We start from the raw sequence: 24582 nt of genomic DNA, 5'->3' as shown, positions 1-24582 counted from the left end.
TTCAAACAACCTTCTCAACATGTTCTGCCACAAAAAAGTTGTGTATGAATGTGTTCAAGTCTGTTTCTACATCCACCTTAAAATTATTCCGTTAAATTGAAATTAGCTTTTCTTCATTCTTTCAACCAAAATTAATGACAGTGGAAACACAGCATGTGGAATATCTGGTGCAAAAAGTGAAACTGGATTGTGTTATTAAGAACTTGGAGCAGATACAGTGGCTCAGTGGTTAGCACTGCTGCCTCACAGTGCCAGGGACCTGGGTTTGATTCCAGCCTGGGGTGATTGTCTGTGTGGAGTTTGCATGTTCTCCCTGTGTCTGTGTGGATTTCCACCGGATGCTCTGATTTCCTCCCACAATCCAAAATTGTGCAGATTAGGTGGATTGACCATGAGAATTGCAGGCTTATGGGGATAGGGCCAGGGGTGGGATATTCTTCAAAGGGTTGGTGTGGATCTGATGGGCCAAATGGCCTGCTTCCATTCTGTAGGGAGTCATATTCTATGAATATGTTGTGGATTCTACTGGCAATCAGTTTTGGATCTGCTAATATATATAAAGAGGCAGATCTTTCTTAGAGTAAAAGATCCCCAATGGAACAAGGGCCAGAACATGACAGAATTTAGCATTCCATTTGAATGTGAGAAATTTGGGTCAAAAACAACAGTGTTAAACTTAAGTAAGCATAATTACATAGGGATAAGGACAGAGTTGGTGGGTGTGGATTGTGAAAAGTGGTTAACAGGAAATATGGTCCAGGAACAGTGGCAGACATTTAAGAAAATGGTTGATAGCAAATAAAATCCCAATGAAGAAGGAGAATTCTAAGTAGGGAATAAACCAACCATAGTTTACCAGAGACATTAAGGATCGCATCACTTGAAAAACAAATGCTACAACATGGCAAAAAATGGTAGTAAATCAGAGGATTGGAAAAGTTTTAAAAGCCAACAAAAGGTGACGAAGATAAAGCAAAACATAAACTTTGGGTGTAAATCAGCAAGTAATGTAAAAACAGACAGCAAGAGCTTATTTAAATATATGAAAAGGAAGAGAAAGGCCCAAGTACTTGTAGGGTCCTGAGAGAATGAGGCTGGGGAAATGATAATGGGGAACCGAGGCATGGCAGAAGAATTGAATAAATACTTTGCATCAGTTTTCATGGCAGGAGACCCTAATGTGTGAAATAACCAATGCTGAATGTGAGTGTGTGTGTGTGTGTGAGAGAGAAAGAGAATAAATAGAATAACTATCACTGGAGAGAAAAGAAAACTACTGGGGGCTAAAAGCTGGTACATTCTCTGGATGTGATGGAAGCTTCCTAGGATAGTCAACAAAGTAGCTACAGAGATAGTGGACACACTAGTAATAATTTTCCAAGAATAGAGATTCTGGAAAAATCCCAGATGATTAGAAAACTGCCAATTGCCCTTATCCAAAAAAGGAGGGACAAAAGATGTAACTGTAAGCTAGTTAGCTTAATATCTATAATTGGGAAAATGTTAAGAGTCTGCTATAAAGATGCAATTGTAGAGCATTTAGAAATACAAAATATAATCATGCAGGTCAGTATGGCTTCATGAAGTAATGCCTGTCAAATTTATTGGAACTCTTTAAGGGGGTAACACGTTGGAGAGATAAAAGGGAATCCATATATATATTTGGATTTCCAAATGACATTTGATAAGGTACTGTTATAAAGTTATTTAATAAGAAGACAATCCACAGTGCTAGCACATAAGCATGGTTAGAGGACAGGCTAACTAGTAGAAGACAGAGTACAGCTAAAGGGTGGCATTTTCAGAATACAGTAGTAATGAATGGAGTGCTACAGGGATCAGTGCTGGGGCCATAATTATTGATCATGTATATTAATAACTTGCATGAGGGAAATTAATGCCACATTGTCAAGTTTGCTGATGAGATGAAAACAAGTGGGAAAGCAAATGTTAAGGATGTTCAAAGATTCTGTAGAGGGATATGGACATGTTAAGTGAATGGACAAAAACTTAGCAGATGGAATAAAATGTGAGGCTATGTACTTTGATAGGAAACTACAGGAGATGATATTATTTCATCTGAGAAAAACTGTAGAAAGCTATGGAACAGATGAATTTGGGGATCCTTGTGTATGAATCACAAAAAGCAAGCATCCAAATTCAGCAGGAACAAAGAAAAGCAAATGGCATGTTGGTCTTCATTCCAATGGGATAGTGGATAACAACTGAGAGGTCTTGCAATAACTATACATAGCACAAATTAGACCACAGCTGGAATACAGTGAACATTTCTGATTCCCTTACATAACAAAAGATTTACTGGCACTGGAGACAGTCCAGAGAAACTTTATTAGGGTTGGATATGGAGGCAGTTTCATAGTAAATAGGTTGGGCTGTACTCATTGGAATTTTGAAGAATAACAGGAGATTCTTTTGAAACATAAAAGATTTCAGGGGTCACGACAGAGAAGATACTGAGATGTTAATGCCTGTCGTGGGAGAGTGTAGGACCAGAGGACATCATCTCAGAGTAAGTGTTTAAGACAGAAATGAGAATGATTTTATTGAGTTAGAGTGTAGTGAATCTGTGGAATTCTTTACCTGAGGCATTAACAATATTCAAGGCTGAGACAGACAGGTTTTTAAAGTGTAAGGATGAGTTATGGTGATAAAGCCAGGAAGTGGAGTTAAGGATTAGTAAATCAGCTGTGATCTCATTGATAGAGTGAATGGCCCACTTGTGTTCTGACATCTTATGGTCTGAAATCCCAATATTTCACCTCTTTATGACTCACAAAATGAAGAATTAAGACAAAGATTTACTTTGTTTAGGTATCCCCTGCACTTCAATCAAATTTGCAGGATGTTGAACAAGTTATCTCAAACTTGCACTCTACTTCACACAACTAATAACATATTTCTTGTCCTGTCACAAAGCCAATTGTGTGAGGACCTGTTTGCAGCCCCTATACTGCACATTGCTCTTTTAAATATAGAAAACTCTGAAAAAATATTGGCTTACTTTCTAAATACCAGGCCCTATCCCTCCTCTGGACATTTCTGGAGCTTGAGTCGTTGTTCAGGAAGCCATTTCTTAAAACAGTTACTGAGTGGAAGAAGTTTTTGGAAAGATTAAAAATCGCTCTTCCAGTTTACAATGGACATCTTTCAAGGCTTCAGCTCAGTTCTTTGATATAAGTAAAAAAAAATTTTCTGGTCACTGACCTGGAAACTAATGGGTGACATGCCACACAGCCACAAAGCAAAGATCAGAAACCCAACATATCCAATATTCGGTTAGGAAAACACATGCCCCAACCTCGGAAAAAGTCAATTAGAAATTCTGTTGTTGGCTAGGATTCAAATCTCTTCTTTAGCTCTGAAACTGTTTTGGGAGCTGTAATGTCAGAATCTTTATCACTAGGTGTTGCTGGTTCAGGTCTCTGATTCTCGCTCTCTGGAGATGGTGGACTTTTGCCCGGCCTCCCATTATTTGAGGTGGTGAGCTCAGGGACGGCCTTTCCTGCATTAAGGTCCTCTTTACACTCGGCTTTGCCACTTCTGCCCAGGCTCCCCCCGGCTGAGGCTGGTGACTGCTGCACCTTCCCTCTCACGGAATCAGCCTTTTGTTCCCCTGAGCGAGCCTTGAAATAAGAGAGGGCCGACTGTATGGGGGGAGTTGATTCCTCCCCACCAGTGGGCATGCCTGCAGGAGCAGACAGAGGGAACTCGGTGTGTGAAACTGGCTCTTTGGATTCCATTTCCTGGCCATCGGACCTCTCCCCCTTTGTATCACTGCCACCTAATCCTTTGTTGGCCTGGGCAGTCAGCCTTCCTCTCCGCCCCATGGTTGATACTTTAGGAGCAGTTGGTGGTGGACATTTTTCAGTGTTCTTGGTCTGGTCAGGTATAATTTCTGTGCACACGACTGCATTCTCGACGTGATCCTCCGCTGCTTCTTGTCCATGCTGCTGCTTCAATTCACCTTCAGATAGTTTCAGTTCACCGAGCCCTACAGTCTCAGTTTGCACTTCACCTCTAATCTTGCTCACCTCCAGCTGAGAATCTCCATTTTCAGCCAATGTTTCGTTGAACTGGGCTAGTGAAGATCCTTTATCCCAGTGAATCCCTGTACATTTATCATTGGCTTTGGCAGACAGGGAGTTGGATGAAGGCTCCTCTGTTGGTCCGGGGTCTGTTGTGTTGTTGTTGATCAGAGAATTGCATTTCAATGTCTCTGCTTTGGGAGCTGTTATGTTTTCTTCATGACTGCTGCTGGAGAGACTGCCAGAATCCCTGAGGTCTGGCTGGCTATTGGACACTGACGACAGGCCTGATGATTCATCCAGAGAAGCTGATAGGGACTTCACACACTCTGCAGAACCGTCCAAACCCCAACTGCCAGGCTGAACTGGTTCAGACTCCCTCCGACTCTTGCAGCTGAGATTTTCCTCACTGGGATTGATGTCTTTAAGCTGCAAACATGAGAAAGACAAATGAGCAGTTTTATCGAGAATACATTGAAACAACTGTTTAGTGCAGACTTCTGGATAAGGTATGCATGTTGTGTGACAATAAGATACTGTGAGCCCAGGCTGCAGTGTCAGGCTTTTCCTGGTCCCAGACAATGTCTTCTCCATATTGTCACAAATAAAGTTAAATATGAGCCAGAGAGAGGTACGTTCAAACAGATCTCACACATCGCTGAGATTTAGCACACTGACGCTGTCCTTACTGGCTCTAGCATTTGGAGAAAGTGAGGACTGCAGATGTTGGAGATCAGAGCTGAAAAGTGTGTTGCTGGAAAAGCGCAGCAGGTCAGGCAGCATCCAAGGAGCAGGAGAATTGACATTTCGGGCATGAGCCCATCTTCAGGAAACGCGATTCCTGAAGAAGGGCTCATGCCCGAAACATCAATTCTCCTGCTCCTTGGATGCTGCCTGACCTGCTGCGCTTTTCCAGCAACACATTTTTCAGCTCCAGTATTTGGACACTTGCTTCTTAACTACTTTCTACAGCTGTCACTACAGAATTGTAGTTTTATTTTTATTTATTTTTAATTGTTTTGCACAGATGACTACCTCAGGGTGACTGGATGTAGGCTCCATCTGTCAGTCTTGTTCACTTCCAGGGCGTGAATGTATTTTTAAGATGGCTTGTTAATCTGGGTGATGGTGCAGGAATAAACATTGGTTAGCATTGACTCTGGGATCTTTATCATGCATCTCAGAGGGCAAATGGGGAATTCAGCTAAAAGCTTTGAGAATGCAGCACTCCCTCAGCACTGCACTGCGGATTCGGGATCTGACTTTCTGGCATGATGTCCCAGAGAGGCAACATGATGTCAGAAATAGACATGGGTTCTGTGGACTGGAGACTTTGAAGCTGCTTTGCGAGATAAGGGACTGACTGGACAGAAATGAGCAGACACAGAATAATCGATGTTGCAGGATTTCTCACCCTACGGATATCCTCCATTGAATCCAAGTTGTGGAAATCAAGGCTGCGAGTACCATACAGAAGACCCTTGTCGTGTACTGTCCGTGTGCTGAGCGTGTCAAAGATCTCACCGAGTAGATCCATATCCTCATCCTGCATAAGGTTACAATCCAGAAGCTCATCTTCAATGGTGTACAGTGAGCTCTCCAGCCCCAGCTCTCTACTGTTGGATCTGCACAAGACAGGCTAATAAATTACAGGCAAAACAGAAATCAGGTGGACCACCACTGGAATGGGCTCAGGTTACAGATCCTGTACGGGGACATAAAAACCTCACCGGGCATTTTACAAAGAAAATGTCAAAACAAACAGAGATAGAGTGGTCTTTCCATGAGAGCTCAGTCGGTTGGAGCTCAGGGTGACAGGACGTGGCCTGGGAGGTGTTAACATTCCTAATGTTGAGCGGACACACAAAGGGGGAGCTGTGAGAGGAAACGAGAGAGGTGCTGGGGGTGGTGGGGTCACTAATACCCCACACAGGAAAGGGGAGGGGGGTAAATACTCCACACAGGGAGGGGAAGAGGGTTAATACCCCTAACAGGGATATGGGGGGAGGTTAATACCCTTCACTGGAGGGGTGGAGGGGGTTAATACCCCATACAGGGAGGGAGAAGGGGTTAATAACCCATACAGGGATAAGGAGGGTGTTAATATCCCTCACAGGGATACGGAAGGGGTTAATAGGGAGGGGGTTAATACTCCTCACAAGGATAGACAGGGGGTTAATACCCCACACAGGGAGGGGGAGGGGCTGATGTCACTCCTACATATGATTATGGGATGGGGAAGTGCCGTTAAAGGGGAGTGTGTCAGGAACAGGTAGAGAGGGTGGGTATAGTCAGGGTCCCAGTGGTAGGGAGTCAGGATGGGGGTTGTATCTGCCATTGAAATTGTTACCTGTCTGTCCCAGGGGGCAGCACAGCATCTGCGTTGGTGGAGCGAGCAGCTGGTCGCCGAGGACGAGACTGGAGGGAAAACAATGAACATAGAGTCATCGAGATGTACAGCATGGAAACAGACCCTTCGGTCCAACTTATTCACGATGACCAGATATCCCCACCCAGAACCAACTTCACACTCTCAACCCCCATCTTCCCCAGCTCAGCTGTCACTCTCCTATAAACCCTCCATAAAATAACAAAGGGGCATTTTGTTCTGAGGTTGAGAAAGTGGGCATTTTGTTTGACATGACTGAGAGCAGTGATGGTGGGACAGCTGTTTGTGTAATGTAGACCCCTGTTTGACCGTGAAGGTCCTTGCTTCGAGCTGATGTTCCCCTTACCGCTCCTCCATGTTGATATAGCCATGGCCCCCAGAACCTGGCTCTCTCTAAAGGTCACTGAAAAGTGTGGTGCTGGAAAAGCATAACAGGCAGTGGAGCAAGAGAATTGAGAATACCTAAAATGTCAACTCTCCTGTTCCTCAGATGCTGCCTGACCTGCTGTACTTTTCCAGCACCATATTTTTTGGCTCTGATTTCCAGCATGGGCAGTCCTCACTTTCTCCTAATCTCTCTAAAGGTAACCTGGTGTAGGGCTTCAGGGAAGCTGGGACAGTGGGGGAAAGAGAAAACAGCCAGGGTTATCCTCTGTTAATTACCACCCCTGCCGTGCTCTACTTGGCGTCGGTCAGGATTACACTCAGTTAAAGACAGTCTCGGGTTAAATAACGTTCTGTCCATAGTGGGCAGGGCATGGCAGGGGTAGGGTAGCAGGGTAGCAGGGGGACAGCCCATGTGCCAGGCTAGAGATGAGCAGCAAGGGGGCAGATACCCCATGCCTGTTTGGATTAAGGCTGCTCCTTACCTGGCCAAAGTGCTGGGTGATGGGCAGGCGATTCTGTAAACTCTCCGACTGCATACGCCTTTGATGGGAGGAGCCTCCTATGGACTCGCACCTCAGGGAGCCCCCGCGCTGAACCCCTCGCTCCACACTCAACTCCTGGAAGTGAAACACCATGCATCACTCGACTGCAATCTCCAACGAGAAAGGCCAGGCTGGAGCAGGCTTCACTGTGCCTACATACTGCATTGCAGTCACACTCACACTCATCTTCCATATTGGACTGGGGTGGACAAGCTCAGAAGTCACATGACACCCAGGTTATAGTCCAACAGGTTTATTTGTTTATGTGAGGGGATGGATGGTGGGGAGGGGAGGTGAAGGGAAGGTGGAGAAGGCAGGGGATTATGGACAAAATGAATCAGGATCCGGAATGGCAGGAGAAAGTGAAAGAAACACCAATTACTGGGTTGGGGAGGAGAGAGAATGAAGCAGAGAGAGAGAGAGAGAGAGCGAAACAGAGAGAGAGAGAGAGAGAGAGAGAGCGAAACAGAGAGAAAGAGAGAGAGAGTTGGCGAGGGGAGTGGATAGGTCGGATTGGATGGGGGATAGGTTGGAGGGGATGTGACTGAGGAAGCAATTAAAATAAAACCAATAGCACTATAGAGTACTGAAAACAAAAAATGCTGGAAATCACAGTGATGTGCAGTATTGTTTGAGTTCAGTACCGATTCCAGCATCTGCAGGAATTTGCTTCAACGAGTATCAAGGCTGTACACATGAAATATTACAAAACTCACTAAAGCGCATAGCTTAATAATTAAGGTGCGATCCCTACTCCTGGATATCAAAAGCTTAACAACCTTAAATATTTTAGTCCTTAACTGCAGCAACTTAGAAAGGGTTTAAGAACAATCAATAAGGATAGGGAAGAGGTCCATCTGAAATCTAATTCCAAATAACATGTCAGTTTTGGGAAATCGATTTAATACAATATTTCAGTGTAGTCCAGGAACTCTTTCTCAAAGTGATTACATTCTTGAATTGACTCTGGGCAGGTGGAAAGTAAATTCCAGAGTTATTTATTTGTGTGGTGAATAGACATCCTGTTTTGCTGTGATCCTCTCGGTTTTTCTTGGAAGGCTCAGAAACTTGTATACTTTCTCCTATTGGCTCAAATGTACATATTTCACTTGCTTCTTTAGCTTTCACACAGTATCACCCTCTGTCTACACTTTCTCCCCAGGGTCCCTGTCCCTTTTATCACACCGATAAAATAATTCTATAATTGATGCAAACTCTCCTGCACTGTGTGAACTCCTATATTATAATGCTCAGCATTACAACGAAACACCTGTCACTGTAGCCTCCCCCATCTTTTTCTTGGCTGCCAACATCTTTAAGCTCACAGCATCAAATTCACAGTGCTGTCCCACAATCTATAAAACTGGACTGAAGAAAACTAGAGCTTTTTAAAAGCCCTTCCCCAGCTCCACGCCACTTCCCACTCCCACCTAGATGGGGAAACCTGTGAGTGAGCCCCCCTGTGTAAGCTGTAATTGTGAATGAAGAGTACCAGGACTTCACGTTGATTTCAAAAAATCATGATGCAGCTCACTTACTCTCACCATGTTAAAAAACTGATGCAAAAGGTCGGATTTATTGGAAATCAGAGCTTTGCTATCCTTCTTATTTTACTCCTGACTTAATAAAGCAATTTCCTCCTGCACATGCCTTCTGTGTTGTGTTGACATACATTATGGGATAGGTCAGTTTTGTAACATACAACCTACAGACTGAGGCATGTTTTGTAAATGAGTTTCAATGAGATTCTGTAAAGAGTGAAGAATGTTATATACAGTGTGTGGTAACACAGCAAACAGACTAGTCTGGGCTGTACTTGGTAGATAGAGGACAACCTTTATTGCTGCATATTAGCTAAGAAAGAGACTGCAGATCATAGAGTCATAGAAATGTACAGCATGGAAACAGACCCTTCGGTCCAACTTATCCATGCCGACCAGATAGCCTCAATTAATCTAGTCCCACTTGCCAGCAGTTGACCCATATCCCTCTAAACCCTTCCTACTCATACACCAATCCAGATGCCTTTTAAATGTCTCCACCACTTCCTCTGGCAGCTCATTCCATGCACACACCACCCTCTGTGTGAAAAAGTTGCCACTTACGTCTCCTTTATATCTTTCCTCCCTCACCCTAAACCTAGGCTGTTTAGTTTTAGACACTCCTATCCCAGGGAAGAGACTTTGTCTATTTACCCTTTCCATGCCCCTCATGATTTTATAAACCTCTATAAAGTTTGCCCCTCAGCCTCCGACGTTCCAGGGTAAACAGCCCCAACCTATTCAGCCTCTCCCTGTAGCTCAAATCCTCCAACCCTGGCAACATTCTTGTAAATCTTTTCTGCAACCTTCCAAGTTTCACAACATCCTTCCTCTTGTAGGGAGACCAGAAATGCGTGCATTATTCCAAAAAAGGCCTAACCTGAACAGCTGTAACATGACCTCCCAACTCTCTATACTCAATACACTGTATAAAGAGGTTAATGATATGGCCCATGAACAGGGGTCACTCTTCCTTTGACCCACCAAACAGACTGTCCCTTGACAATGGATGTCCCTGGAGCAGCTAAAGGTAGGGCTGGATCTTCCCATGCAATGGCTTGCCCAATCAGAAGCTGCAATGGGCCACTGAGGATAGAAGTTCATGTGATGATTCTTCCTGGAAAATATCCCGTGAGAGTTGACAAACTTTGAGCTAGATGCATCATCTTCCCAAGGTTTCTCAATGTGTCCCATATGAACATAAGAATGAGGAGCAGGAGTAGACCCATTCACTCAGATCACAGCTGATCTAATTACTCCACATCCCTGCCTATCCTGATATTCATTCAGCCCTCACTCAGAAAGAGGAAATGGGATAGGATTAGGGTTAAGATTTATTTGGTTGGATTACGTCAGGGTCTATTTGATTGGATCAGGTTAGGGTTTACTCGATTGGGTTAGGGTTTATTTGATCGGGTTAGTATAGGATTTATTTGATTGGGTTAGGGTTTATTTGATCAAGTTTGGTTAGGGTTTATTAAATTGGATTAGGTTTGGGTTTATTTGATTGGGTTAGGTTAGGGTTTATTTAATCAAGTTTGTTTAGGATTTATTAAATCGGGTTAAGTTAGAGTATATTTGATCAGGTTAGGTTAGGGTTTATTTGATCGGGTTAGATTAGGGGTTATTAAATCGGGTTATGTTAGGGTTTATTTAATCTGGTTAAGTTAGGGTTTATTTGATGCATTCAACACCCTCCCTTATCTAATTCTAATTGCTCTGAATAATTCAGACCATTGGAGAACAAAGTGAAAGTTAAAGCTGAAAGAAACAGTCAGTACCTTGTGTTTCAGTCGACTTTTCAAATCCTTCAGTCCTAATTTAGCTTGACCTTTAGCCTGGAAGTGAAAGATCATCAAAACAAGTGAGTTTTCTGCATCTTGAAACATAACCCCCTGCCCACTCTCACTTAAATCTCTACCTTTCTTTGGTTTAGGCTCAGTGAGACTCAACAACATTTAAACATTATAAAATGTCCTATGCTTCCCAAGAGTTTTGCAGACAACATTTAATATTTAGGCCGGTGAGATAGTAAAGCTTAGTCAAAGAGATAGTTTTCAAGGAGGACCATGAAGGTGGGAAGTAGAACATGGAGAGGTGAAGGGTGGGAATCTTGTTGGCAGTGTGTGTAAAACCAGAGATTGTAGTGGGGAGACCCCATGATCCAGAATGTGGTTCTCCAGGGATAGGTCTGGCTGAGAACCTTCATCCCCATCTTACAGTTGTTGCTGGATTGTGATTGTGAGTGGAACTTGGAGGGTGGTTGATTGAGCTGAGCTGAAATTGGTGGATCTTTATGCGGGCTTCAGCTTACCGCCAATTCAGTAATCAGCCAAACAGAGCGATAGCCTTCGCCAGTGCCCACACCTCAGACCGGGGGGGGTTCACAATACAGTCAGGATAACTGTGAAGAACATACCAGTCAACCAGATCCTCTGTGTGAAGTGAGTCCTCCTGGATTGCTGTTGATTCCAAGTAGATAGTCTTTTGCTGAGTTCATCAGGAAGGATGTGAGCCTGAGATGGGTGACTATTTCAGGCAGGGGAGGCCTGTATGCCTAAGCCTCGCTGTACATGGATGGTGTTGCTGTTTTCTACTAGGATCCAATGTCAGTGAACAGACTTGTGAGGTCATGTTCTTTAAGAACTGGGCCAACTGATTCTTTATCCCCTTCACTGTCAGGACAGATTACCTAAAGGTGCTGGGAATATGGTTTGGCGGGGCCAAGCCTTTCCCAAATTCTTGGAAGGAGTGCGTCACCAAGGTGAAGCAGAAAGTGGACTTTTGGGAGCACTGGTTCCTCTCCACTGCGGGTAAAAACCTGGTTATCAGGTGTAAGGTACTGTCTCTGTGGTGTTGTACCTGGGCAGGTGTGGCCCAGAATGGGTCTGTTTCAGTCACCTCAGCCATCTTCCCCTTCATCTGGAGGTCTAAGATGGACCGTGCCTGCAGGAACACCATGTACAAAACGCTGGGAGGGTGGAAGAACATGTAGTAAAAAATGAGGTCTGCAGATGCTGGAGATCACAGCTGCAAATGTGTTGCTGGTCAAAGCACAGCAGGCCAGGCAGCATCTCAGGAATAGAGAATTCGACGTTTCCGAGGACATGCAGGTCCTTGGACTCCTCCACCGGCAGAACACAACTACACGACGGCTGGAGGAGGAGCGCCTCATCTTCCGCCTGGGAACCCTCCAACCACAAGGTATGAATTCAGATTTCTCCAGTTTCCTCATCTCCCCTCCCCCCACCTTGTCTCAGTCAGTTTCCTCTAACTCAGCACCGCCCTCCTAATCTGCAATCCTCTTCCTGACCTCTCCGCCCCCACCCCACTCCGGCCTATCACCCTCACCTTGACCTCCTTCCACCTATCCCACCTCCATCGCCCCTCCCCCTAGTCCCTCCTCCCTACCTTTTATCTTAGCCTGCTTGGCTCTCTCTCTCTTATTCCTGATGAAGGGCTTGTGCTCGAAAAGTCGAATTCTCTATTCCTGAGATGCTGCCTGGCCTGCTGTGCTTTGACCAGCAACACATTTGCAGGGTGGAAGAACATACCTAACGTAGCCCTCATCCTGGTGTGTATAGATCCTAGCTACGTAAACACCAAGTGTCACCTCGTACTGAGATTCTACCTGTCCCTGCTGTTGCGAGGGATTGGTCAGATCTCGGAGCCACAGAACACTCCAAGTATTTTGACCATTTCCTATCACCCTCATGGAGACATTTGCAAAGAAAAACCCCTTTGACCACTAGTCCATCAAGAAGTGGTCAGCATGTAGTGTCCTCAGGACCCTGAGAGAAAAGGAGAGGGTGGTTCCTTTTAGGTTGTTCCCTCAGCAGACTGTCAAAGCTATTTGGCAGAATGCCTCATCACCAGATCTTTCCAACAAGCACCAAGACATCGCTTGGCTGGTGGGGAGAAAGGCACTACTTGGGAGATCCCATTATGCATGCCTTGTCTGTCCACGCCATTGCACACTGCCCTTGCAGCGGCTGCAGGGGCTAGAGACGCTCACAAATCTCCTGTTGGAATATGCCTTTGCAAAGGAAGTCTGGAAAGTTGCAATGGTGTTTGTTGAAATTCATCTCAAGCAGTTCTCTGACAGAAGTGTTTGTGCTCTATGCTCTCTATGTCCACACCTCAGGAACAAACATCAACTGTGCCTGGAGGACCTTTAACTCAGTGAAAGACAATCTTTGGTCTGCCCGGAACTAACTGGTCTTTCCAAGCAAGGAGCTGACCCTGACCGAGTGTTGCAGATGGGCACATCCCAAAGTCCAGCTCTACGTGCTGAGAGAAGCATTGAAGCTTAGAGCAGCTGCCGCCAAGGCGCAGTGGGGACAGATCACCATCTGAGGGCTTCCTGCCCAAGGTAAATGGGAATCTGTTCAGTTACCAGTTCCTCCTGGTGCCTCAAATATATGTAAATTTAATCTTGCACAAGTGAGAAATGTTTTTGGTTTATTTGCTGCATAGAGTCAAACTCCAATGTTTGTTTCTCCAAATGCTACTATACAGACCTGAACTGCTGTAATAACTATGCAGGTGCTTGAAGATATTTTTATGAATAAAGTTTATTTTTGAAATAAAAAGTAAATCAGAGATAAGCAGCAGGGTCAGAGAGGAGGAGAGCAGAGACCACACAGCACTGTAGGTTTGGACATGGGTTAGAGAACACAAAGGGTGAATCCATGTGATACAAATAAGGTGAAAGATAGGTGGCTCTGATTGGACAATAAGCTCCAAAGATGCATAAGTAGGATCAGAGGGATTATGGACCGGAAGTGAGATCCCTGCATGAGTTATTTCATATTGTAACACTTAGGTAAGAGTGACAGATGTTTCAATTACAGCTGAATTGTTTCAGTTTCACCAGTTGTTATTGTTCTCAGAGCTTCCTGTTCAGACCATAGCCAACTTGGCAATCAGTCTAGACAGCTTCAAGGATCATACTACCCCAATAGTGAATGGAGCGACCATTAACTCTGAACTTACATATTTATACATATTCTTCATGGCTGGATTGGTCTTGGATCTCACTGTGTGAATCAGAGCTCCACCACCTTTCTGCAAACAGAGAAAAAAAATCACACCATCACTGTCACCATCACCATCACATCAGACAGTCCATCACCATAACCGCCAAACAGACCAATATTGTCATTGTCAGACAGTCCAACACTGACACCATCAGACAGACCAACACCATCACCGTCAGACAGGCCAACACCATCAGACAGTCGGACACCATCACCATCAGACAGGCCATCACCGTCAGATAGTCCAACACCATCACCATCAGACAGTCCAATACCGTCAGACAGTCCAACACCATCACCATCAGACAGTCCAACACCATCACCATCAGACAGTCCAACACCGTCAGACAGTCCAACACCAACACCGTCAGACAGTCCAACACCAACACCATCAGACGGGCCATCACCATCAGACAGTCCAACACCATCATCATCAGACAGTCCAACACCATCACCATCACCATCAGACAATCCAACACAGTCAGACAGTCCGACACCATCACCATCAGACAGTCCAACACTGTCACCGTCAGACAGTTGAACACTGTCACCGTCAGACAGTCAAATACCATCACTGTCAGGCAGTCCAACACAGACACCGCCAGACTGTCTGACATTATCACATCCAGACAGTCCAACAGAGATGCTGCTAGACAGTCCAACACCGTCACCACCAGACAGTCCAACACCGGCGCTGTCAGACACTCCAACACCTTCACCGCCAGACAGTCCAACATCGTCGCTGTCAGTTAGTCCAACACCATCACCATTAGACAGTACAACACAATCACCATCAGACAGTCCATTACTGTCACCATCAGACAGTCCACTACCATCAAAATGTTCAATACTGTTAGTCCAACACCATTACCATCAAACAATCCACCACTGTCACTGCCAGACATTCCAACACCGTCAGACAGTCCAACACCGTCACCATCAGAAAGTCCTAGACTGTCGCTATCAGACAATCCAATACCATCACTGTCAGACAGTCCAACAGCATCACTGTCGGACAGTCCATCACCGCCAGACTGTCCAACACCGTCACCACCAGACAGTCCAACACCATCACCGCCAGACTGTCCAACACCGTCATTGTCAGACAGTCCCACACCATCACCATCACACAGTCCAACACCATCACTGTTAGACTGTACAATATGATCAGTGCCAGACAGTGCAACACTGTCATTGTCAGAAACACCATCACCGTCTGACTGTCCAACACTGTCACTGCCACTTCAACACTGTCACTACCAGACAGTCCAAAACCATCGCTGTCAAACAGTTCAACATCATCACTGTCAGTCCATCACCATCACACAGTCCATCACCGTCACTGTCCAACACTGTCACCATCAGAGTCCTACATTGTCACCATCAGACAATCCATTATCACCGTCAGACAGTCCAACACTGTCACTGCCAGAGAGTCCCACACCATCACCATCAGACAGTCCAACACCATCACCGCCAGACAGTCCAACACCGTCACCGCCAGACAGTCCAACACCATCACCATCAGGCATTCTAACATCGTCACTGCTATAAGTCCAACATCGTCATTGTCATACAGTCCAACCCCATCACCGTTAGACTGTACAACATGATCAGTGCCAGACAGTGCAACACTGTCATTGTTAGAAACACCATCACCGTCAGACTGTCCAACACTGTCACTGCCACTTCAACACTGTCACCGTCAGACAGTCCAAAACCAACAGTTCAACATCATCACCATCAGACAATCCATCACCGTCACCATTAGACAGTCCAACACCATTACAGCAGACAGTCCATCACCATCAGACAGTCCATCACCATCAGACAGTCCATCACCATCACCATCAGACAGTCCAACACCATCACAGCAGACAATCCATCACCATCGCACAGTCCATCACCGTCACCGTCAGACAGATAAACACTCACCATCAGACAGGTCATCACCGTCATCATCATATTGTTTAACACCATCGCCATCAGACAGACCAACACTGTCACCGTCAGACAGTCGAACACCATCACTGTCAGGCAGTCCAATACAGACACCGCCAGACTGTCTGACACCATCACAGCCAGACAGTCCAACAGAGATGCTGTTAGACAGTCCAACACCGTCACCACCAGACAGTCCAACACCGGCGCTGTCAGACACTCCAATACCTTCACTGCCAGACAGTCCAACATTATCGCTGTCAGATAGTCCAACACCATCACCATTAGATAGAACAACACGATCACTGTCAGACAGTCCAACACCATCACCATCAGACAGTCCACCACCATCAGAATGTCTAATACCGTTAGTCCAATACCATTACCGTCAAACAATCCAATGTTGGCACTGTCACAGTCCAATGCCATCACCATCAGACAGTCCAACACCATCACTGTCAGACTGTCCAACACCATCACCGTCAGACGGTCCAACACCGTCACCATCAAAGAGTCCTACACTGTCACTATCAGACAATCCAATACCACCACCGTCAGACAGTCCAACACCGTCACTGTCAGACAGTCCTACACTGTCACCATCAGACAATCCAATACCATCACCGTCAGACAGTCCAACACTGTCACCGTCAGACCGTCCAACACTGTCACCTTCAGGCATTCTAACATCGTCACTGCCAGACAGTCCAACATCTTCAGTGCCAGACAGTTTGACACTGTCACTGCCAAATAGTCCAACACCGTCACTGTCAGACACTTCTAACACCGGCACTGTCAGACACTTCTAACACCGTCACTGTCAGACAGTCCAACACCATCACCGCCAGACTGTACAACATCGTCATTGTCAGACACTCCAACACCATCACCTTTAGACTGTACAACATGATCAGTGCCAGACAGTGCAACACTGTCATTGTCAGAAACACCATCACCATCAGACTGTTCAATACTGTCACTGCCACTTCAACACTGTCACCGTCAGACAGTTCAAAACCATCACTGTCAGACAGTTCAACACTGTCACTGTCGAACAGTCATGATTTGGAGATGCTGGTGTTAGACTGGGGTTGTACAAAGTTAAAAATCACACAACCCCAGGTTATAGTCCAACAGGTTTAATTGGAAGCACTGGCGTTTGGAGCGACGCTCCTTCATCAGGTGGTAGTGGAGGGCTCGATCGTAACACACAGAATTTATAGCAAAAATTTACAGTGTGATGTAACTGAAATTATACATTGAAAAATTGACTGTTAAGTCTTTCATCTGTTTGAATACCACGATAGTTTCACTTCTTTCATGTGTAAATCACCAGACCTTTTTTTAAAAGTTACATTCGCAGGTTAGCTGTTAACAATGGGTGATAGCTAGACAATATGTTGAAGGTGTTGGCCCCCTGTGTTCTCTGTCTAAACCATGATGTTTAGATTGATTCTAATCTAAAAAGTGAGATAACAGAGTTCTACATGAATGTATGCAGTTTTTGAGCAAAGTACAAGGTAACCCTGCAAGTACAAATTCACCCCACAACATATATGTGTGCATGTGGGTCTTTGTCTGTGTGTGTGTGTGTGTCTGTCTGTCTGGGGTGGGGGTTGTGAGTGTGTGTGTGTGTGTGTGTGTGTCTGTCTGGGTTGGGGGCTGAGAGTGTGAGAGAGTGTATGTATGTATGTGTGCAGTGAGTGTAGAGTGTCTTAAGTCTGTGAGGGGGTGCATGTGTGAGTGTGGGAGTGTGTGTGTCTGTAAGGGTGTGTGTGGATGTCTGTGTGCATGTGTGTATAGGAGTGCCTGTGTGTGTGTAGGAATATCTGTGTGTGTGTGTGTAGTGCAATGGTGGTCACCTGTAATGTGACATGAACCTAAGGTCCCGGTTGAGGCCCTCCCTATGGGGACCGAACTTAGCTATCAGCCTCTGCTCGGCCACGTTTCGCTGCTACCTGTCCCGAAGTCCACCTTGGAGGATGGTCACCTGAAGGTCCGAGGTTGAATGTCCTGGATCACTGAAGTGTTCCCCAACTGAGAGGGAACTGGTTGGCTGAGTCACATGAGTACCTGCCATGTACAAGGTGGGAGGTGTCCCCATGCCTAATAGTGGTATCTATGTCCACAATCTGACATGTCTTGCAGCGCCCACCGTGACAGGGTTGGATGGAGTTGTCCTGAGAGCCGGGCAGCTTGCTACGAACAATGATCTGTTTGAGGTTTGGCGGTTGTTTAAAGGCAAGTAGTGGAGGTGTGGGGAAGGTCGTGGTGAGGTGCTCATCCTCATTGATAACGTGTTGCAGGTCACAAAGAACATGGCATAGTTTCATATTATGTTTCCCTCCCCACCCCTTTCCACCTTCCGCAAAGACCATTCCCTCCGTGACTACCTGGTCAGGTCCACGCCCCCCCTACAACCCACCCTCCCATCCTGGCACCTTCCCCTGCCACCGCAGGAACTGTAAAACCTGTGCCCACACCTCCCCCCTCACCTTTATCCAAGGCCCTAAAGGAGCCTTCCACATCCATCAAAATTTTACCTGCACATCCACAATATCATTTATTGTATCCGTTGCTCCCGATGCGGTCTCCTCTACATTGGGGAGACTGGGTGCCACCTAGCAGAGCGCTTTAGGGAACATCTCCGAGACACCCGCACCAATCAACCACACCGCCCTGTGGCCCAACATTTCAACTCCCCCTCCCACTCTGCCAAGGACATGGAGGTCCTGGGCCTCCTTCACCGCCGCTCCCTCACCACCAGACGCCTGGAGGAAGGACGCCTCATCTTCCGCCTCGGAACACTTCAACCCCAGGGCATCAATGTGGACTTCAGCAGTTTCCTCATTTCCCTTTCCCCCACCTCATCCTAGTTCCAAACTTCCAGCTCAGCACTGTCCCCATGATTTGTCCGGACTTGTCCTAGCTGCCTAGCTCCTTTTCCACCTATCCACTCCACCCTCCCTGACCTATCACCTTCATCCCCTCCCCCACTCATCCATTGTACTCTATGCTACTTTCTCCCCACCCCCACCCTCCTCTAGCTTATCTCTCCACGCTTCAGGCTCTCTGCCTTTATTCCTGATGAAGGGCTTTTGCCCGAAATGTCGATTTTGTTGCTCCTTGGATGCTGCCTGAACTGCTGTGCTCTTCCAGCACCACTGATCCAGAATCTGGTTTCCAGCAGCTGCAGTCATTGTTTTTACCTTCAACATATTGTCTAGCTATCACCATTGTTAACAGCTAACCTGAGAATGCAACTTTTAAAAAAAGGTTTTGTGATTTACACATGAAAGAAGTGAAACTATCATGGTATTCAAACAGATGAAAGACTTAACAATCATTTTATCAATGTATAATTTCAGTTACATCACACTGTAAATTTTTGCTAAAAATTCTGTGTTAGGATTGAGCCCTCCCTTACCACCTGATGAAGGAGCATCGCTCCGAAAGCTAGTGTGCTTCCAATTAAACCTGTTGGACTATAACCTGGTGTTGTGTCATTTTTAACTGTCAGATAGTCCAACACTATCACGTGACATTCAAAATTCACCTTTGAATGTCCTTTCTCCCTTATCCCTACAGCCCACCCTCTCTCCCAGTTCCCTCCACACTCTCCCCCTTCCACGCTTCTCCCTACATAATTCCCCGTCTCTTTGTCCTCCATCTGTTTTGCCCTCTCTTTATCCCCTCCTTCCCTTCACTCCAGCCAAGTTCCGTTCCTCTTCTTTCCTCGGAATCCTCCATAGCTTTAAACAAAATATAATTGTGTTTCTCCAAGTCATTTGCCTAGTTCCCTTCTACTTGTTGATCTCTTCCATCTAGAATCTGTTGGCTTTTCACACTCAATCTTGGTGTTATTGTTCATGCCTTCTCTCAAACCTCTCACCAGCCCTGCTTGTATCCTGAAATTTGGCCTTCAATGGCTTTATAACTAAACTGAAAAGTTTGTTTGACTTACCTTAAAGTTTTGAATCCACAACTTGGAGCAGCCTAGGATACGGAGAGAGGAAGAGTGAGAGAGAAAAGAGATAACAGAGGTAACGTTATGCTGATCAGCAAAGTGGAGTATTGTAGGGAGAGGCAGCTTGTGTCTATGTTGGATAATGTGAGAGTAAACTCAAGATTAACAGCTCTTACCTGATGAAAAGCCACCTAGATTGACTTCTTCTTCAAATATATCTGTCAATTCTTTCCCTTGATTAAGTTTCTCCAGTCGATTGTCTATAAACTGAATCCAAAACAGAGGAGAATTAAACTGCTCTTATATCTGATTGGGTTGGGGTAGGCCAGTCATTTAAAATGGTTGTGAAGAGTTCAGAGAGCGCAGGAATTCATTTCTTTATATGTTAAAGTCAGAGTTGCTTTACTTCCCCACAGGGATTGGTTAAGGAAGAAATCGATATAATTTTTAAGGGAAATATGGCAAACAGCATTCCATCAGAGACTGTGTGTTGAGAGTGGGGCAGGGATTTATTTGGAAATTGATACAGGGCTATGTGAAGAGAGTGGGGACAGTGTGGGGCAGAAGGGTTAATTTGGAATTGATACAGGGCCATGGAGAGACAGTTGGGAGAGTGTGGGGCAGGAGGGTTAGTTTGGAATTGATACAGGGTTAAGGAGAGAGAATGGGGAGTGTGATTAATTTGGGGATTAATACAGAACTTTGGGGAGAGTGTGGGCAGGGTGTTTAGGATGATACAGGACCACGGGGAGGGGTTGAGCAGTGGGAGATGAGTTTGCAATTGTTGTGGCATTAACTTGGAATGTCTATGATGGGCTCAATGTGCACTTCCTTTGTTGTAAAATTCAAAGGTGTTTTTCATTTGGAATGCTGAGTGGAAGAGGAACTTGGGACCCTTAGTCATTGTATTAAGAAATTACTCATCAGATTGAGGAGTCTTAATGTTGAGTAGTGAACCCTACCAAGTGCTGGGTTCATCCTAACATATGTTACCATCTTGCCAAGTCTCACCTGTTTGAAGAGCTGAAGATGTACTGCATGTTGCAGGAAATCCTTCATCCAGGCAGGTTTGTGATTCAAAAATATCTCCTCACAAAATGTGACTGGTTCATCCTAAGCATAAAGGAAAACAGACTCCATTAATAGCTTCTCTTCTTTCCCATTTTTTTCCTAGGTTCCTTGAACTGTTACCAATCATTGAATTAATCTGCATTAAAGGATGCCATTTGGCCCATTGTCAAAGAGCTATCTGATTAGTCTCACTACCCTGTTCTTTCCCCAAAGCTCAGCAGATGCTTCCTCTTTAAGTATTTATCCAACTTACATAAAAAGTCTGTTATGAATCTGTTTCCAGTGCCATTCTGTGTCTAGCTCTTCATTATCCTCTACCCTTCCCTTGTCCAATGGACAACAGACAAGTAATGATCAGGGGCAGGAACTCTTTCAGTTATTGAAAGCAGCAACATTTGTCCCTCTCGAGATCAGGTTTCTGGGCTGTGGCAGTTTGGACACCATCATGTCATGCCATGTGACAGCTAAAACATTAAGCTCTCAAGGAAACTACATTAACCCCACGTAAAAATTAATGAGAAAATAATTACATTTCTGTAATTTTTGTCATTTTACTCAATCTCTTGGGAAAGTGGTCTCACATTTAACATTAATATGTAGGAAAGAATTTATGGTTGAACACTCCACCCCATCATATCCTTTCTTGTTTCTTTCTATTTTAACAACAGGCCTCTGGCCAATAACCTCTGAATGTTCCTACAGTAACACTAATGCAAGTTTACATTTAAACAGCGCCTGGCTATTAACTGTCAATCTTGCCATGTAATTAGCACCCTTCTTTCACACACTGTAAATGAAGTGTACATTTTCCTCCAGAATTTATATTCTTGGCAGTTGTCCTAATGAGTTCAAAATGGAAAGTTTTGTCAAAATGTATCTTTCCTCAACAACATATAACCTCTGTACAATCAAATGATAACTGTATGTTCAAATTAATTTCATTCTCTCTCTAATTATTTGCTGTCTCACAGTAAGATTTATAAGCCCCTTCCTGATATTTTCAAGGTCCTCAGAGTAAAGATAAAAATTGCTGTTTTCAACAATTGGTGAGTTTGGGAAAGATGCCTCCATATTGAACATTGAGTCTTCCAGTCTAAGTTGACAGGATACAGGTGGAAGAGATGGAGTTGGGTCTGAGTGAGCGTGGACACTCACAGAGTTAAATTTAAGAGCATCCTGATAGCTTCCAAAGATTGCAGCCTGTGCCCTGAGAAAGGCTCTTGCCACCACATCGCCAGTAACTGCGGACTGCTTTTTCAACTTCACTTTCAGAACGGACACCTGAAACAAACAAAAGGTCAGAGGTCATCGAGGGCAGCCATCAACACTTCACATTTATACTCTCACCCCCTCCCAATTCTTCTCCAGCTTTTGAAGTAATTTCACCTCCAATTATTCATCAGAGATGAATTACTCTTGGCTGAAATCCTAGCCTTTAACCTGCCCTTTTCAGGGTCATGGAATGTGGGCATCTCTGGCTAGGCTAGCATTTATTCACCATCCCCAAAGATCCAGAGGACAGTTCAGAATCAGTTATATTGTTGTGGGTCTGGATCACATGTTGGCCAGATTAGGTAAGGATAGCAGATTTCCTTTCTGAAAGGGCAGTAGTGACCCAGATGGATTTTTGTGACACTGACAATTGTTAGATGGTTGTCGTTAGAAGAGGTTTTAAAATTCCATTCTTGATAACATTGATTTCAAATTTCACCACCTGCCATGATTGAATTCAAATAAATGACCCAGAACATTAGCCTGGTGTTCAGGTTTACTTGTTTGGTGAGATTACCATTACCCCACCACCTCCCTCCTTGTAGCCACAGTATTTATATGATTGGTTCAATTCAGTTTCTCGTCAATGGCAACCTCAGGCTGCTGATAGTGGGTATTCAATGACGTAAAATCATTGAACATCAAGGAGTGGGCTGCTTGAGTATCAGAGGAGTCATGATTGGTGCTGAACATTGTACAATCATCAATTAATCATCTCATTCTGTCCTAACGATGGGCGGAAGGTCACTGATGGAACAGCTGAAGATGGTTGGGTAGAGCATTACGTTGAGAAACTCTTGAAGTTACAAGCTGGGATTGAGATGACTGACTTTCAACAACAATCATCTAGTTTTAGTGTGTAAGGAAGGAAGGGAGCAAATTTCTTTTATGTCTGCAAATGCTATAGCCTTATCTTTTAAAACTGGTGTGCTGGGCTCTCCCATTGTTGAGGATGGGGACATTGATGGAGTTTTCTTTCTATGTTGGTTGTTTAATTATCCACACAGAGAAAGTGAAGACTGCAGATGCTGGTGAGACAGAGTTGATAAGTGTGGTGCTGGAAAAGCACAACGGGTCAGGCAGCATCTGAGGAGCAGGAGAGTCGACGTTTCAGGCATAAGCCCTTCATCAGGAATGTTTAATTATCCACCACCATTCATAACTAGATGTGACAGGACTGCAGAGCTTATATGATTGTGTCTATTCCTTGTTACTTCTACAAGTTGGCATGCAAGTAATCCTGTTTTATTGGTTCACCAGGTTAACACCCATTTTCAGTTCCAGCCAGTGCTGTTCCGGCATGGTCTCCTATCCTCTTCATTAAACTCGGGTTGACCCAGCCTTGATAGTAATAATAAGAGTGGGAGATATACCAGACTGTAAGGTAACAGAAAGTGACTGAATACACTTCTGCTGCTACTGACGGTCCACAATGCCTCATTGATATTCAGTGTTGAATTGCTAGATCTGTTTGAATCCATTCAACATGTCCTCCCTGGAGTGCTGGAGGCTGACAGGTGACCTTATAGAGATTTATAAAATCATGAGGGGCATAGCTGGGGTAAATAGACAAGGTCTTTTCCCTGGGTTGTGGGTATCCAGAACTAGGGGGCATAGGTTTAAGGTGAGAGGGGAAAGATTTAAAAGGAACCTAAGGGACAACTTTTTCATGCAGAGGGGGTATGTGTATGGAATGAGCTGCCAGAGGAAGTGGTGGAGGCTGGTACAATTACAACATTTAAGAGGCATCTGGTTGAGTATATGAAAAGGAAGAGTTTAGAGGGATATGGGCCAAGTGCTTGCAAATGGGACTAGATTAATTTAGAAAATCTGGTCGGCATGGATGAGTGGGACTGAAGGGTCTGTTTCCGTGTTGTATATCTCTATGACTCTATAACTACACAAGATGATAAGAGTATCCTCAAAATGAAGCTGCACTTTGTCTCCACAAGGAGTGTACCGATCACTCTTGCTATAATGGATATGTGCATCTGTGCCAGGGAGACTGGTGAGACTGAGGTCATATCTGGTTTCCCTCTTGTTGGTTCCTTTACAACCTGTTGCAGATTCAGCCTGGTAGCAATTTCCTTTAGAACTCAACTAGTTCAGTCCTTAGTAGTGCTGGCAAGTCACTCTTAGTAGTGGACATTGAAGTCCTCCATCCTAGAGTACGATCGAGCCACCTCCGGTCCCACTCCAAGTGACGTTCAACATAGAATGGAACTGACTGATCAGCCGGGGGTGGGGGACAAGTAGTGTGAGGCTAGGTGACAAGCAAGGGGTTGGTTTGAGTTATAGAGAAAGGCTGGATAGGCTGAGACTTTTTTCACTGAAGTGTAGGAGGTTGAGAGATGGCTTTATCAAAGTCTATAAAATAATGAGGGGTA

At 44.9% G+C, this 24582-nt stretch overlaps 1 protein-coding gene across 2 annotated transcripts in view; it reads right to left on the bottom strand.

The window, feature by feature from the left end:
- Nucleotides 1-1684: 1684 nt before the first annotated feature.
- LOC132835863 (DENN domain-containing protein 1B-like) overlaps nt 1685-24582 on the bottom strand; it is a 63601-nt gene continuing 40703 nt past the window's right edge. For both annotated transcript variants that reach the window (XM_060854959.1, XM_060854960.1), the window contains 10 exons: nt 22079-22204; nt 20864-20965; nt 20029-20119; nt 19850-19881; nt 13901-13972; nt 10687-10743; nt 7305-7439; nt 6397-6464; nt 5461-5671; nt 1685-4475 (listed from right to left, as the gene is read on the bottom strand). In XM_060854959.1, the coding sequence (XP_060710942.1) occupies nt 3354-4475; nt 5461-5671; nt 6397-6464; nt 7305-7439; nt 10687-10743; nt 13901-13972; nt 19850-19881; nt 20029-20119; nt 20864-20965; nt 22079-22204 (2016 nt within the window). In that variant the 3' untranslated portion in view covers nt 1685-3353. The remainder of the gene's footprint in view (nt 4476-5460; nt 5672-6396; nt 6465-7304; nt 7440-10686; nt 10744-13900; nt 13973-19849; nt 19882-20028; nt 20120-20863; nt 20966-22078; nt 22205-24582) is intronic.

This window comes from Hemiscyllium ocellatum, chromosome 45, assembly GCF_020745735.1.
Source record: "Hemiscyllium ocellatum isolate sHemOce1 chromosome 45, sHemOce1.pat.X.cur, whole genome shotgun sequence".
Taxonomy (NCBI): Eukaryota; Metazoa; Chordata; class Chondrichthyes; order Orectolobiformes; family Hemiscylliidae; genus Hemiscyllium; species Hemiscyllium ocellatum.
This window is presented reverse-complemented; position numbering and strand designations above follow the sequence as displayed.